Raw genomic sequence first — 14,683 nt, forward strand, 5'->3', positions numbered from 1 at the left:
ACACACACACACACACACACACTCAAACCTAGGGACAATTCAGAACGGCCGATTCACCTGACCTACATGTCTTTGGACTGTGGGAGGAAACTGGAGCACCCGGACCCGGAGGAAACCCACGCAGACACAGGGAGAGCATGCAAACTCCACACAGGGGATGACCCCCCCCCCTCGGTTGAACTACCCCGGGGCTTGAACCCAGGACCTTCTTGCTGTGAGGCAATTGCGCTAACCACTGCGCCACTGTGCTGCCTGACCTCAGACTTATCATTAAATTTGAGAAAATATTCAGACATCCAGGATTTAATGTCGGAGAGGCAAGTTGTGAGATTTGCTAGCACTCTAGGATCTGTGGTACTGGTATGTTATAACTGAGTGTCGTCAGCATAAAAATGGTAGCGCACATCGTGACTTTGAATGACTTGGCCAAGGGGCAGCATGTATATAGAAAAGAGAAGGGGGCCAAGAACCGAGCCTTGAGGGACACAACTCAACTGAGCCACCAAGGAGTTAGAGCTACCCAGAAAAACTTCTGTTGGTGAGGTAAGAGTGTAATAAGCTAAGAGTTGAGCCCTTGATGCCAACCCAAGTCTCTAAGCGATGTAAGAGGATGTTGTGATCAACTGTGTCAAAGGCACAGTTGAAGTTTATTAACAGCATTTTGGTTGAAGACTTTTGTCGAGACCTTTGCTGTCATGATCTGAAATAAATGTATTTCGAGCACATTTTGTCACCTAAAATACCTTTTATACCCACCTTTCATATTTTTCATATATAGAGAATCTTCAGTCTTTCTGTGACCTTTATGACCAAAATGTCACATGGTTTTCTGTTTTGGAGTTGCTTAGCTTGCAGCTTTATAGGACAGACTAGTAATGGATTGATTTCTTATTGATGGGGTTTCCATGTATTAACTCCAATAACAGTGTACGGATTTTAAAAAAGTGAGGTTTAAAAATGCTTGCAATGACATTCTCTGGTTAAAAGTCAAAAAAGAAATGTGATTCCTTTATGAGAATCCTTACGTATATGTCATATACATAGGTATATGTCATATATATTTCAGCTATTGGATGCATTTTCCTGAGATGTTACCCTCTTGTATTTTCAGGCTGCATATCCAGTAACATAGATGTCAAGTCAAGTCAATTTGATCTGTATAGCCCAATATCACAAATTTGCCTCAGTGGGCTTAACAGCAACACAACATCCTGTCCTTAGACCCTCTTATCGGATAAGGAAAAGAGGTGATTATAATTTTACAATAATGTCCATTAAAGACAAAGAAATGGGGGGAACATTTGAATTTCAAGTTTAATGAGATGCATTCAGTGCTGTGTCCTTCCCTGGAATCTGATCAGTATTCCTCCAGAGACATCCGTCCTGCATTACAATGACTGCACAAACTGCCTGTTGAGGAAATGACAAGACATTTTGTTAAACTGTACTAAAGTTTGCAAGCAACAGATTTCCCAGCAACAGACCTAGTCAAGATATCTCACTTTATGATGCCAGGCAGCTGAGGGTCTTTATATAATCCGTTGTGCAGATACCCAAGAGAACCAGCAAAGGAGACCATCTTGACTTGCTCTGAGGTCTGTGTTTTCTTTGCTATCTGATACAGCTGAGAAAGAAATTCAGTAAAGTTAAAGAGCATACCAAAAACAAAATACCAGAAAAGTGTAGAATCGGTTAATTCAATGCAAGAGATATATATTAGCAGAAATCCTATTTTCAGCAATCCATAAGCTCCTATCACCTGTTGTGCCATTTGAATGGGGACAATGTGGTCATCCTCTGCATGAAGGATTAGAAGACGGCTTCTCATTTTCTTCAGACTGAAGAGTTATAAACAAGCCATTTCAAGTCATGCAAATTTATAGGAAACAACAACAATATTTGTTGATTTTTTTTTTAAAGCTAGATTGTTTTGCATGGCCAAGGATGTCCGGCATAAAAGTGATTTCAACTTACTTTTCATCACTAGGGAAGATAATATTGTTTTCTGCCATTGTGTCCAAAAAGAAGTACTCAAAGCCGGGAAACTTCCAATAAAACTGAACATTGAAATAAAATCAAAAGTGACAAGGTAAACCACAGGTCACGATAGTCATGGGAAACATTACAGAAATGAGAAAATGAGAGCGTTTGATAGTAAGTATACCCAGCCAAAGGGATGATGGGCGCCTTCCTGTCGCACATTTGTGAATGCACCCTCAAGGATCACACCATCAACAACCACGCCTGAAAAAATGAAGAATGTAAGCACGTTTTCTACATGTCTTTATGGATGGTCAATAATCCAGGTAAGGAAATCACAGAAGGTTGAATCAGGGTGGGTATCTCCACCCTTATAAACCTTGTTTATAAACCCTGTTTATAAGGGTAGGGATACCTGCAGTCAGTAGAGACTGAAGAGGTCATGTAGATGAGTGATGAAATGTTTCTCTCTCAATAAACATTGTGTCCAGATGAACTGATTCAACTTTCTGTGACATGTTATTTACATTTCAACTGTAGGTGAGACCTGAATTACAATCAATCGACATTCATGAATATCCTTTTTGTTCTGTACTCCCCAAAATTCCCAACATACAAAATATACAAAACATACCTTGTTCCATCAGTTTGACTGCTGAGTTAGTAGCCACTCTGCATAAAGATATAGAGCAAAATAGGATTTATACTTATTTATATTTATGCAAGCACATTTCTAAATAAAAATGTTTCTTATAGCAGCAGGCTTAAAGTAGCACCGGGTTTGACCATCTTCATCATAAATATATCTTGTTATACTCTCATCATTGATGAAAAGACTAAATCAGAGTGACTGTCTCCTGGATGAAACTTGTGTATCAGGAGGGTCGGAAGGGAATCCAGGAGGAGCAGGTCTACAGTGAATTTGATCAGGACACAGACTAGTATGTTAATTTGTTTTCTGAACTGACCGTTTGTGGAAATGTTCACTCTAAAGTATGGCACAAGGAACAGCTCACTTTAACCTCTTGCCAGCAGTGGGAATGAAATTAAGTTTGAACGCTTTGGTTACTTTCCCATCCATCCATTATCCAAACCGCTTATCCTGCTCTCAGGGTCGCGGGGATGTTGGTGCCTACCCCGCCTGCAGGCAGACACCCTGGACAGGTCGTCAGGCCATCACAAGGCTGACACACACACACACACACACACACACACACTCACACCTAGGGACAATTTCATACGGCCGATTCACCTGACCTACATGTCTTTGGACTGTGGAAGGAAATCAGAGCACCTGGAGGAAACCCATGCAGACAAAGGGAGAACATGCAAACTCTACACAGAGGACAACCCAGGATGACCCCCAAGGTTGGACTACCCCGGGGCTCGAACTCAGGACCTTCTTGCTGTGAGGCGACCATGCTAACCACTGTCCACCGTGCTGCCTATATACACTCACTGGCCACTTTATTGGGTACACCTTGCTAGTACCGGGTTGGACCCCCTTTTGCCTTCAGAACTGCCTTAATCCTTCGTGGCATAGATTCAACAAGGTACTGGAAACATTCCTCAGAGAGTTTGGTCCATATTGACATGATAGCATCACGCAGTTGCTGCAGATTTGTCAGCTGCACATCCATGATGCGAATCTCCCGGTCCACCACATCCCAAAGGTGCTCTATTGGATTGAGATCTGGTGACTGTGGAGGCCATTTGAGTACAGTGAACTCATTGTCATGTTCAAGAAACCAGTCTGAGATGATTCGAGCTTTATGACATGGCGCGTTATCCTGCTGGAAGTAGCCATCAGAAGATGAGAACACTGTGGTCATAAAGGGATGGACATGGTCAGCAACAATACTCAGGTAGGCTGTGGCGTTGACACGATGCTCAATTGGTACTAAGGGGCCCAAAGTGTGCCAAGAAAATATCCCCCACACCATTACACCACCACCACCAGCCTGAACCGTTGATACAAGGCAGGATGGATCCATGCTTTCATGTTGTTGACGCCAAATTCTGACCCTACCATCCGAATGTCGCAGCAGAAATCGAGACTCATCAGACCAGGCAACGTTTTTCCAATCTTCTATTGTCCAATTTTGGTGAGCCTGTGCGAATTGTAGCCTCAGTTTCCTGTTCTTAGCTGACAGGAGTGGCACCCGCTGTGGTCTTCTGCTGCTGTAGCCCATCTGCCTCAAGGTTCGACGTGTTGTGCATTCAGAGATGCTCTTCTGCATACCTCGGTTGTAATGAGTGGTTATTTGAGTTACTGTTGCCTTTCTATCAGCTCGAACCAGTCTTGCCATTCTCCTCTGACCTCTGGCATCAACAAGGCATTTTCGCCCACAGAACTGCCGCTCACTGGATATTTTCTCTTTTTCGGACCATTCTCTGTAAACCCTAGAGATGGTTTTGCGTGAAAATCCCAGTAGATCAGCAGTTTCTGAAATACTCAGACCAGCCCGTCTGGCACCAACAACCATGCCACGTTCAAAGTCACTTAAATCACCTTTCTTCCCCATTCTGATGCTCGGTTTGAACTGCAGCAGATCGTCTTGACCATGTCTACATGCCTAAATGCACTGAGTTGCTGCCATGTGATTGGCTGATTAGAAATTTGCGTTAACGAGCAGTTGGACAGGTGTGCCTAATAAAGTGGCCGGTGAGTGTATATGTGTGTATATATATATATATATATATATATATATATATATATATATATATATGTGTGTGTGTGTGTGTGTGTGTGTGTGTGTGTATATATGTATGTATATGTGTGTATGTGTATATACATATATATATATACAGATGCAGGAATAAAGTTTTAATACATAGCAGTATATATTTAATACACACACACACACACACACACACACACATATGTGCATTTACAAAGGGGGCACAAGCAGTGCCCCCTTTGTAAGCTCTGGAAAGGCAAGTATTCCTACTTCTATTTGGGTCAGTTCTGCATGATTTATTCATACTTCATCTTGGCTAACTTCAGATGAAAGAATAGTCAATGCTTTGTGATGACTTATCAGTCGTCAAGTTCTCCCGTGAAGCATTTTGAGAAACAGTGTTTGACAATATGCGTTTACAATAGTTGCACCACCACCAATTGTAGATTTGTAATTAATTGTAATTTTGATACGATGATCCTGACAGGTTACCCCCCCCCATAAATCAGGACTGGTTATGACCTATTAATCTAACACTAAAAGACAGGGGATATCATGGAAAAAGTCTGCTTAGCATCTCTTTGGCATACAGGTGTTCCGACGTAAGCGACATTTATCTCAATATTAAGAGATTAACTTGTATCTTGACTGAACAGATGAGCACCCCTTTCACCACTTTGTCCTACCTACCCAGTGCCAATGGAGTGTCCCCAGATGACAACCGGGCTGTTCCCGCTGCGTTCTTTGACCCAGTGGTACAGATAGCATGCATCGGTGGTCAGACCCTCCTCCGTAGGCTCCCCACTGGAGTCTCCAAAACCTGGCAGGGTTTGTCACATCAATTGTTGCAACCTGAGACTGAACAGAGCTGCTCTATACCTGCACTGTACCCCAAAACAACCAGATATAAAAAGTTTCTTTCCGCAGGCTGTCATTCAAATGAATGCTTAACACTGTCCATAAATCCAACCAATTTGTATATACTGTACTGTACATTGTACATATACTGCTATGTTCTGTCATGTCTATCTAACTCAGGCATGTAAGCAACCTGCTAACAGTTATGTCAGCATCTCTGATATATTCTCTGCACCATATCACCTCTTATTTCACATGTATAAGTCAATCCTTGTGTATATATTTGAAGATTGTTGTGTTGTAGTGTTGTTATTCTACATTAAGTACACTGAGAGAGCCACGGAACTGGGGTCAAATTCCATGTTTGTGCAAACCTACTTGGCCAATAAACATGATTCTGATTATGATTCTGTATGACCACAAGGTGGCAGCTGGTCAAAGGAAACTGTGTGGCAGGAAATGACTCAAAATTATAGACTGGCTGATCTGAGATTATGCTTCTACCTCAACTCAGTTTTCACAACAAAGAAAGAAAATGTGAAATACATACAGCTGCATCGCATTACCGTGCTAGGATATTAGTTCAGTGTGAAAAGGCCATTTATAATAATACAGCATCAGAGAGCAAAATGCCAAACATCTTGAGCAAATGCATACAAGTTATTGAAATGCACCAACCTCTGTAGTCCAAAACCAACACATGGTAACCGACTGCACTCAGTACCTGTTGACACATACAGTGATTCATCAGCACCCTGCCAACTGAAATATAAATATCGCTTATGGAGCTTCTGTTTTGATTGTGTTAATCACTCACATTAGCCAATCCCACACGGTGACTGGCTGCCCTGTTTGAACAGAGGCTGGGTTCACTCAAAGCTAGAATACAATTTTTGGCTCTCGAAAAACTATAAGGGTGTATGTATATGACACTTTTGACTATCTTTTTTTTTCTTTCTTCAAAACCCAACCATATAACATACCTTGTGCCTCCATTACCATGCAGGTATATGACAATTGGAGTTCCACCACCCAATGAATTCTGGTACCATGCAAAATCCTTTCCTTGTGCCTCTTTCCACTGACTTTCAGGTACAGTGTGCCTTAAAATTTTCAAAATAACAGATCTGGTACACATGGGAACACAACTGACAATTCAATAATCAAAACTGCAGGTGATCTCCATACTTGAAAAGACACAAAAATGCTGTACTCACCACACACCGAGAGAGACGCCCTCCTCTGAGGTGAGATGCATGTTGATGGTGTGGTTAAGGCCGAGATCAGCAGGTTGGCTGAGGTCAACAAAGAACGGCACTCTGACTGTGAAAGGTGAACGAAGAGAAGTGAGTATCCTTCACTTATTAGGAACAACACCTTTGCACCTGGAGTGAGTGATGAGGGAATTTTTTGCTCACTTCTGTTTGAATAAACAAGTTGCTTTATTATGTCAGGGAAGACCCTCAGCAGAAAAGGCACCGCAATGTAAATGACACAGAGAGCCAATAGGCCTCTTTTGAGCCAATATGTCCATCGGGGTCTGAGTGAGAGAGAGAGAGAGAGAGAGAGAGAGAGAGAGAGAGAGAGAGAGAGAGAGAGAGAGAGAGAGAGAGAGAGAGAGAGAGAGAGTTTACAATCAACAAAATATGTGCATATCTTAACAAGCCAGACGAGGGGAAAAATTGTGCCCCCCCCCCCCAAATCTGCTGTTGCTTCGGGCGCACAGCGTTTGTTTACTCGCCTCTTCACTTGCCCGCGGACTTCTCCCACCGCGGAAACAGCGTCCTCATGATCAGATGGGGGGTCAGTCACTCGTTTCCTCAACATGATATGACAAGTTAAGTACTGATGTACTATCTTATACCAAGTCGGGCTCACCTTGAGATAGGTTTTATAATAAACTGAGTTGTACAGTAGTTTACTTAGTTGTTGATTAACAAGAGCTTTCGAGGGTTATTAAAAAGTGGTTTGTTGAGGAAATGAGGTCGCGGCGCTGGCTAGTTTATTAAGGTCGCACCGACGTCGCTTGGGTCCGAGGTCCGTTGCCCGAACGCCGCGCTAAGGCCGACGCTACCTTAAAACCGCAGCGAACATTGATCAGTATTGTTAACCCGTGTCTGAACCGCCTTTAAAATGTCAACACATTCTGTATACTGCCATTTTCTTAAGGGTCATTAAACCTCTAAATTAAAGCAACTTAATTTCATTTTAAACCCCAAATCTACTTTGCACGAAGAAACAACCCGTCATTCATCACAAACTTTGTGACTATCTGGGTTTTTCCTCTTCACAGTGCAGAAAGATTGTAACCAGTGGACAACACTCGTTTTTATAAACCTGTTTATAACTTCCGGGTCAAACATGACCCTAAAACACTCTTAGTACCCTAGTGGTGTACAGCTTTCATGGAAATATGAACACAAAAAAAAAATTGTTTCACTTTTTCTAACGTCGGGGTCACTCTGGGAAAAGTCATCAAATTTCAGGTTGAAAAAAAGATAATTTACCTGAAGCAAAAACCTGTTTATAGACCCGATTTTAACCTCTTAGTACCCTAGTGGTGTACAGCTTTCATGTAAAGAGAAAAAGTTTCTCTTTTTCTGATGTTGGGGCCACTAGGAAAAGTCAAATTTCAGGTTGAAAAAAATATCATTTAGAGTCCTTTCTCTGCTGTTAAACACTGTTATGGGTCATTGTTTTGACCCGTAGACAACAGAAGAGTTAATTAGCCCGACAAACTAAACCAAACACACATGCAGCCCAATGCTCACAAGACTACTTAACGGTTTTTGACTTGGGAACATATGCACACAGGTACCATTATATTTGACGTAACAGAGAAGATTTGCCTAAAAGCAAGTCAATACCTGAATGACTGCTTTAGGGAATGCAAATTTGTAAAATGACATTTATGACACTTATTTCCTTCATATATTTGTTTATTTTTTCTTTTGCTCAAGCACAGATCAGTAGTTATACCTTGTCATTGCAGCCCCTCAAATTATACATTGCACATCACAAATTTTGAAATCCGCTTGCTCACACTCGTCTTTGAAAGTATTGTTGCACTGAATGTGGTGCGAAACATCCGGGAGCTTGTACAATGAATGTAAAAAAAAAAATGCAGAAAATATTCATACACGCATCAATAAATGTGAAGCTGCAGGGTCAAGTCAAGTTGCATTTTATATAACGCTTTTCTAGCTGCAACAGCTACTCAAAGTAGCACTAGAATATTGCATATATATATAAACCTACAATGAGAAGAAATTTGAATTACATTTTTGGGCATTTCAGTATTCCAGAGATCTAGTATTCCAACACTCACAGAAAACCAGTTTTCTTTTTAATTTATTTAGAAGGCTAGAGTGGACAAGAGATAATTTAGCAAGAATTATCTGCCACTGGCTGTATAACAGAACCAACAGAGAGAGTCATGGCCTCAAATGAGTTCTCTTGAAAATGATGGTTCAGGTACACACCGAAGGTCACCTAGGCATTCATAAAAGCAGAAAAAGACAGAGTTAGCACTCTTTTCATGGACACAAACTTCACCAACACACACACAAACAAAAGACTGCATGCACATGTACAGGCACACAACCTCTACCTTGGTGCAGCAGTAATCATTTTGGCTAACCTTCCCAGTGCGACAGGCAGAAAGAGACAACAGCAGTTCTTTGGTCTTCCTCCCTGTGCCCTGGTCAACCCCAATCATTTGGCATCTTTCACATCGACCTGCAACCTTCGGGTTATTTTCAGGAAAAATCCATTAATTTTTGAAACCATATTTGTTTTCAATGCTTTTGATCTTGTCGATTGCTTATCTCAAACAAAGTGTGACCTCACCTGGAATCGAGTGTTCCCAACAATCAGATCTGACCAATTGTCTTCATCAAATGGCTCCACACCGGTGACGACTAAATTGGCTCTAAAGCGACTTATGAGCTTGTCTGTGTCAAGAAGCTGATGGTCATTAGAACATTCCTCTCTGTTTCTTGGCGTTGGGGGGGAAAAACAAACAGCGGTGACAGTGAAAGTTAAATCCGTTAAGTTCATTTGATCACAGACCTGATCTGCTCTGAGCATTCAGGCATCAATGTGCATTGAGGTTTTTCAGTAGAACGTCACATCTTGACGAAATACACATACCTGCTGCTCATATGTTTCTGAATGAACTCCACACTGGTGCGGTTGATCATGAGATACTGAGCTTCATTGACCAAGGACAGGGCAGTGGATGTGGCCCCTGTCAAAGAAAAAAAGTGTTTTTTAATATATCTTAGTCATCTGTACCACTTCCTGGTTTAAATGGCCTCCATCCTCAAGCAGCATGCAAGTTAAGCGCCACCGCAATACAATGGGTGGCAATGTCACAAAATGCCGACATGTAAAATCAATATGATGGTTTGTATTACAGTATAGATATCATTCCAGACAGATTAATGCCTAGAAAACCAATGTAAATTTTAGGCTCTGAGTGCAGAGCCGAATAACCCTTGATTGCAACATCACATTAGCAAAAGAGCGCAAGAGGCAAACCCACAAACAGTATGTCATATATCCATCCATTATCCAAACTGCTTATCTTGCTCTCAGGGTCATGGGGATGCAGGCGGGGAGACACCCTGGACAGGCCGCCAGACCATCACAGGGCCCACACACACACACATACTATAGGGACAATTTAGTACGGCGGATTCACCTGACCTACATGTCTTTGGACTGGGGGAGGAAACCAGAGGACCAGGAGAAAACCCACCCAGACACGGCAAGAACAAGCAAACTCCACACAGAGGATGACCCGGGACGACCCCCAAGGTTGGACTAACCCGGGGTTCAAACCCAGGATCTTCTTGCTGTGAGGCGACCGCGCTAACCACTACGCCACCGTGCTGCCCTCAAGTGTTAGCTTTTACAAGGAAATTCTACCCAAAGGACAGATCTGTTAAGTGCTCATGACTTATGAGCATATTTTGAATACTGCAGGGAAGTAAGTATGTCATATATATTTCTGTCAAATTGGAAAGGTCATGTGTGACAGACAGGTCCCAGATAGAGATAAGGGCCGCATTTTTGCCATGGCCCTTGTCTCTTCCAACGTGTTATGTATACCTCCATCCGGCTTCCTTTTCATGTCTCTGATAAAATGCGGACTTTGCCTGATGAGGCGGCAGGGCTCTCCAAGGAACTCTGAGAGCCACGCGGCGGCTTCATCCCCGCAGTCGACGGTCTGCACCCTGTGGGAAGGAGGAGGATGGTGCTCAGGGAGTCCCTGAGGACTGCAGGCTTCCCCACGTTTGATACTTCTGACAGTGTCTGCTATTTAGTGCTACATCTAATCCCAGAGACATGGAGCGAGTAGCTTTTCTTTTAACTTGTGTCCTGTCCTGTCATACTGATGTCTGTCCAGGCTGATCCAGAATATATTGTTTATTTCGGGACAGAAAATGTGAGATATTAGGTATTTGATATGCATTAAAGAGGCAAGGCCTTTCACCTGCCAGACTGTATTAAAATTACAAAGCTAAATCAACTGAGCAAAGCACAATATGCTTATACAAGCTAAACTGCAGAGTGCAAGTGATATGACACAGTATATCCTGAAGCTTCAAATTTGTTATTCAGTTCTTTTTCTGAAAATGCCAACTCACCTGTCACCGCAGATCCTACTTTGACACAACTCTTGGCTGGTGTGCAGCTGAGTATTGTTTTCTAGGGGAACTGAAATGGTATCCATCCCTGCGGGGGGAGGGGGAGGAGGCTCCATCAGGGATCAATTATGGCAGAAAATATATTTGACTTTGGTAAAGGGCTTCATTTATCAGCAAAAGAATGTTGATACACTTTCACACCTGGTGTTTGCAGAAGCAATTTGTTTGAGTCCAGGCGGACTTGTGGGTGAATAAGGCATAAGCGTGGCTCTCTCTTCTGACTAAGGCACACTCCATTTCCATTCACTACCATCCAACCTCTGTCATACAAAAGACCCAAAGGTCCTACTGGCCAGTCATGGACCTGCATGAACAACCTCACAATTTAAATGTAACAACGAGAGCAAGAGAGACAGAGAGAGAGACAGAGAGACAGACAGACAGAGACAGACAGATAGAGTGAGAGACAGACAGACAGACAGACAGACAGACAGAGAGGTAGACAAAGAGAGAGAGAGAGAGAGAGAGCGAGAGAGACAGAGACAGAGAGACAGAGAGAAGGGGGGGTGACTCTAACCTCAAATGCCCCACATGATTTGATAGGATATATATAGATGTTGGTCAGAGTGTTAGCCTCCCCATGGTTTCTTGCATCTTCATCTTCCTCGCTGCCTCCACATGCACTCCATGATGGTACTACAGGATTATGTCTCTCATCTACCTGGTCAGTTGTACGGTTAGTGACTTTAATGGGAGGATCTTGGTTGAAGTTTTGGGTTTGATTCAGTTTCTGCATTCTGTCTTGGTTCACTTTCACTGGTTTCTCCACAAAGCAATCAACAACAAAGCTCAGGAATTTTTGACAGTCTTCAAAGGTTGACATATAGCCAAAGGACACCCGCACAGATCCCGTTGGTTGGCCATCCACCAGGTCTATGCTGTCTCCACACACATGGCCAGCCTCAAAGAGAAAAGGAAACATTACCGTCTCAGCGAAGTAGCAATATTTCTTATTTCAGCTCTACCATGCTTTTCTTCGTCCTTGTCGTCTCACCTGTAGATTTCTCTTAACCTGTTGATTGGTCATACCAAGGAAGAACTGGCAGGCCCCGGTGTTGCAGAAGCATCCCGTGCGCACATGAATATCATAAAGACTAGCGAGTTTATCCACCTGAGGGGAATATGATAATCAAGTTGTTGAATTATGCACAAGCACGGCACAAGTATGCAGTAATTATGGCTGAAACCGAAACAAAGCCTGTTCCCCAAGTGCACCTGAGAGTATCCAATCATTTGTCCATGACAGTCCATCAGGTTGAAGTTAAGGATTGCGCCTTGTGTGTTTGGACTCTCAAACTGGCCTTCGGTGTAGATCTGAGCCACTGGCCGCCCGTTGCCATGGCAAAGACTTGACAGCACCGTGTAAGTGTAGCGTGCTAAGCCAAATGTGTGCAGCTGGATGTTGTCCATTCCCCCTGAAGCCAAAGAGGGGATAAAGAAAGGATTGTTCATGTATCCTTGAAGCTGAAAATCATGAAACTCCAACAATAATTTGACAAGTTCCTTAGTTTCACTGCAAGCAGTCTTCGAGCAGACTACCTGTGATCTTGTACAGAGCATCAAAACTGTGATTAAGGGCGATGATGTCCAAGAATGATATGGTTCCATCTTCAAATCTTTATTAGGAGAGAGGTAGATGTAATATTAGAGAGCAACCCGGCAGCCATGACTACAGTGTTTTTATCACTGACATCCCTGAAATTTGATACCAAGAATATTTCAGACACACATATAAATGGACTGAATAATATTTCACCTGTCAGAAATATTTGCTGTTTGCACGTAATAATCCTCTCCTGCAAGATATGCTGCTGCTGTACCGCCACCAAAATAAGCCTTCTTTAATATGGCTGCCGTGTCGTTGCGGATCAGAAGGGCGCCTAGACCAGTAGGGAAACCAAACATCTTGTAGAAGGAGATGGGAATAAAATCAGCAGGGCACTCCTGTAGGTCTAAAGGGGAGCAGCTGACAAGAGAGGCAGCATCGAGTAGCACAAACCAGCGGCCCGGGTGGTCACAGGCCGGGTAGAGCCGTCTTGCCTGGATGCCTTTCACATGGCTTAGGGGATACTTTCTGCCAGAGAAATTGCTCTGCGCCGGATAACAGAAGAGGTGTGGTGTCTGGCAACCACGACCTCTCCCTGAAGCCCCTTCCTTGGCTGTGTTTTCCACTTCATGCGGTGACACTGGGAGGAGAGCTACACCCTGCTCAGAGGTCAGCCCTCTGATGCCAATCACTGACGTATGGTTGTCAGTGAGGTAGCTGAAATGACTCCCGGCCTGGCCTGCAGTCCGGGACCTCCACGGAAAGCTCAGAGCAACTAATTTGAGAGCCTCGGTACAACCAGAAACGAAAATTACGGAGTATTCCTCAGGGGTGGTGTTGAAATGTTGCAATACCCTGCAAGAAAATGACTTTATTACTCTACTTGCTTAACCCTGGCAAACGGCCATACACAGATACCCACAATGGCAGAAAACAACAACAGACTTTTTTTTCAGCCGAAAGGAAACGTGCGTTACCTGTATCTGACACGCTCCACAGTGTCATGTGTCAGTCTGCTGCTGGGGCTACGGCTGTGGGGGTTACCTATTGGTAAAGGTCAAGTCAAGACAATTTTATTTGTATAGCCCAATATCACAAATTACACATTTGCCTCAAGGGGCTTTACACAGCAACACAACATCCTGTCGTTATATCCTCGCATCACAACACAGAGGTTTAAAAAAACACATGTAATAAACAAAAAAGAAAGATACAATACAGTTAATACAGGTTAGGTTGACCCTTATGAGTGACCCCCATTTCTCACCGTATACATTTCTTGAGATGTCCTGGCAGAAATCTCTCACCAGTGACTCTGGGTACAGGGTTGCTGCTGCATGGTCCAGATACGTTATTCCTGTTTATATTTTCATTTTACCAGAAATAAAAATAAAAACGAGCATTTGTATTGCATAACAGCGCACGATATTTGTGTGACACCGCTTTGCCATCACTTCTCACAGGATTTACCTTTCAGCCGTGTGAACTCCTGAGCTATCAGGTCCCGCAGGTCTCTGGAATAACCGTAGCGGCTCCAGACTTTCTTGAAACTCTCAAAGGTGCAAAGTGTTGGGAAATCCATGGCAGTGCCTCGCCGCGATCTCTGCAGGGGACGCCGTTTTTATTCGCAGGGCCCTTCACCGCTACAGTGGTTTACAGAGACTGACTTAGTCGATGACAAGGTCCAAGTCCATCCAAACTAACGTCCCCACCAAGTCCCCGCTACACATCACGAGTTCGACTCGCAAGCATTTTCCTCGCATTTATCCGATCCGCCGGCCAAGAAACAGGAAGGCGTGCTGTGCACGGGTCGTTGAGGAAAACGGCAGGCATGACTTTGCCGAAACAAGTTAAAGGTTGAGAAAGTGGAATTGCGTAGGGCGTGCGGTGTCGAATTTGGTATC

General features: G+C 43.3%; 2 protein-coding genes across 5 annotated transcripts; both read right to left on the minus strand.

Moving 5' to 3' along the window:
- Window positions 1–1,289: 1,289 nt before the first annotated feature.
- On the minus strand, window positions 1,290–7,507 carry si:ch211-117n7.7 (Monoacylglycerol lipase ABHD12-like). The gene is made up of 13 exons (XM_056292099.1): window positions 7,261–7,507; window positions 6,938–7,059; window positions 6,737–6,842; window positions 6,503–6,622; window positions 6,337–6,367; window positions 6,198–6,243; window positions 5,352–5,481; window positions 2,615–2,652; window positions 2,165–2,244; window positions 1,975–2,057; window positions 1,760–1,838; window positions 1,503–1,624; window positions 1,290–1,410 (listed from the first exon to the last, which is right to left on the minus strand). Exons 1-13 carry the CDS (start codon window positions 7,344–7,346, stop codon window positions 1,389–1,391), a joined length of 1,065 nt encoding a protein of 354 aa, XP_056148074.1. The 5' UTR covers window positions 7,347–7,507; the 3' UTR covers window positions 1,290–1,388.
- Window positions 7,508–8,446: 939 nt separating this feature from the next.
- Window positions 8,447–14,650, minus strand: mocos (molybdenum cofactor sulfurase). Of its 4 annotated transcripts, none has more exons than XM_056292068.1 (15): window positions 14,250–14,650; window positions 14,047–14,136; window positions 13,757–13,823; window positions 12,990–13,634; window positions 12,773–12,849; window positions 12,449–12,648; window positions 12,228–12,344; window positions 11,751–12,134; window positions 11,375–11,537; window positions 11,174–11,261; window positions 10,635–10,759; window positions 9,672–9,768; window positions 9,369–9,510; window positions 9,160–9,264; window positions 8,447–9,011 (listed from the first exon to the last, which is right to left on the minus strand). In XM_056292068.1, exons 1-15 carry the CDS (start codon window positions 14,359–14,361, stop codon window positions 8,904–8,906), a joined length of 2,520 nt encoding a protein of 839 aa, XP_056148043.1. In that variant the 5' UTR covers window positions 14,362–14,650; the 3' UTR covers window positions 8,447–8,903. The 4 variants fall into 4 exon arrangements, with proteins under 4 accessions (XP_056148043.1, XP_056148041.1, XP_056148042.1 ...); XM_056292066.1 differs by having other exon boundaries at window positions 9,130–9,264; XM_056292067.1 differs by having other exon boundaries at window positions 9,369–9,516.
- Between the last annotated feature and the right edge of the window lie 33 nt (window positions 14,651–14,683).

The sequence above is a fragment of the Lampris incognitus genome, chromosome 13, assembly GCF_029633865.1.
Source record: "Lampris incognitus isolate fLamInc1 chromosome 13, fLamInc1.hap2, whole genome shotgun sequence".
NCBI lineage: Eukaryota > Metazoa > Chordata > Actinopteri > Lampriformes > Lampridae > Lampris > Lampris incognitus.

Bases quoted from the DNA above. Each gene is read 5' to 3' on its own strand.
- si:ch211-117n7.7 (XM_056292099.1), bottom strand. From the start codon at position 7,346: ATGTTGAGGAAACGAGTGACTGACCCCCCATCTGATCATGAGGACGCT. The intron at 6,244-6,336 runs GTGAGTGATTAA...ATGTGTCAACAG, and splicing joins ACCGTGTGGGATTGGCTAAT to GTACTGAGTGCAGTCGGTTA. The intron at 1,411-1,502 runs GTGAGATATCTT...TTTCCTCAACAG, and splicing joins CAGCTGCCTGGCATCATAAA to GCAGTTTGTGCAGTCATTGT.
- mocos (XM_056292065.1), bottom strand. From the start codon at position 14,361: ATGGATTTCCCAACACTTTGCACCTTTGAGAGTTTCAAGAAAGTCTGG. The intron at 11,538-11,750 runs GTTAGAGTCACC...TTGTTCATGCAG, and splicing joins AATCATGTGGGGCATTTGAG to GTCCATGACTGGCCAGTAGG. The intron at 9,265-9,368 runs GTGAGGTCACAC...AATAACCCGAAG, and splicing joins TTGGGAACACTCGATTCCAG to GTTGCAGGTCGATGTGAAAG.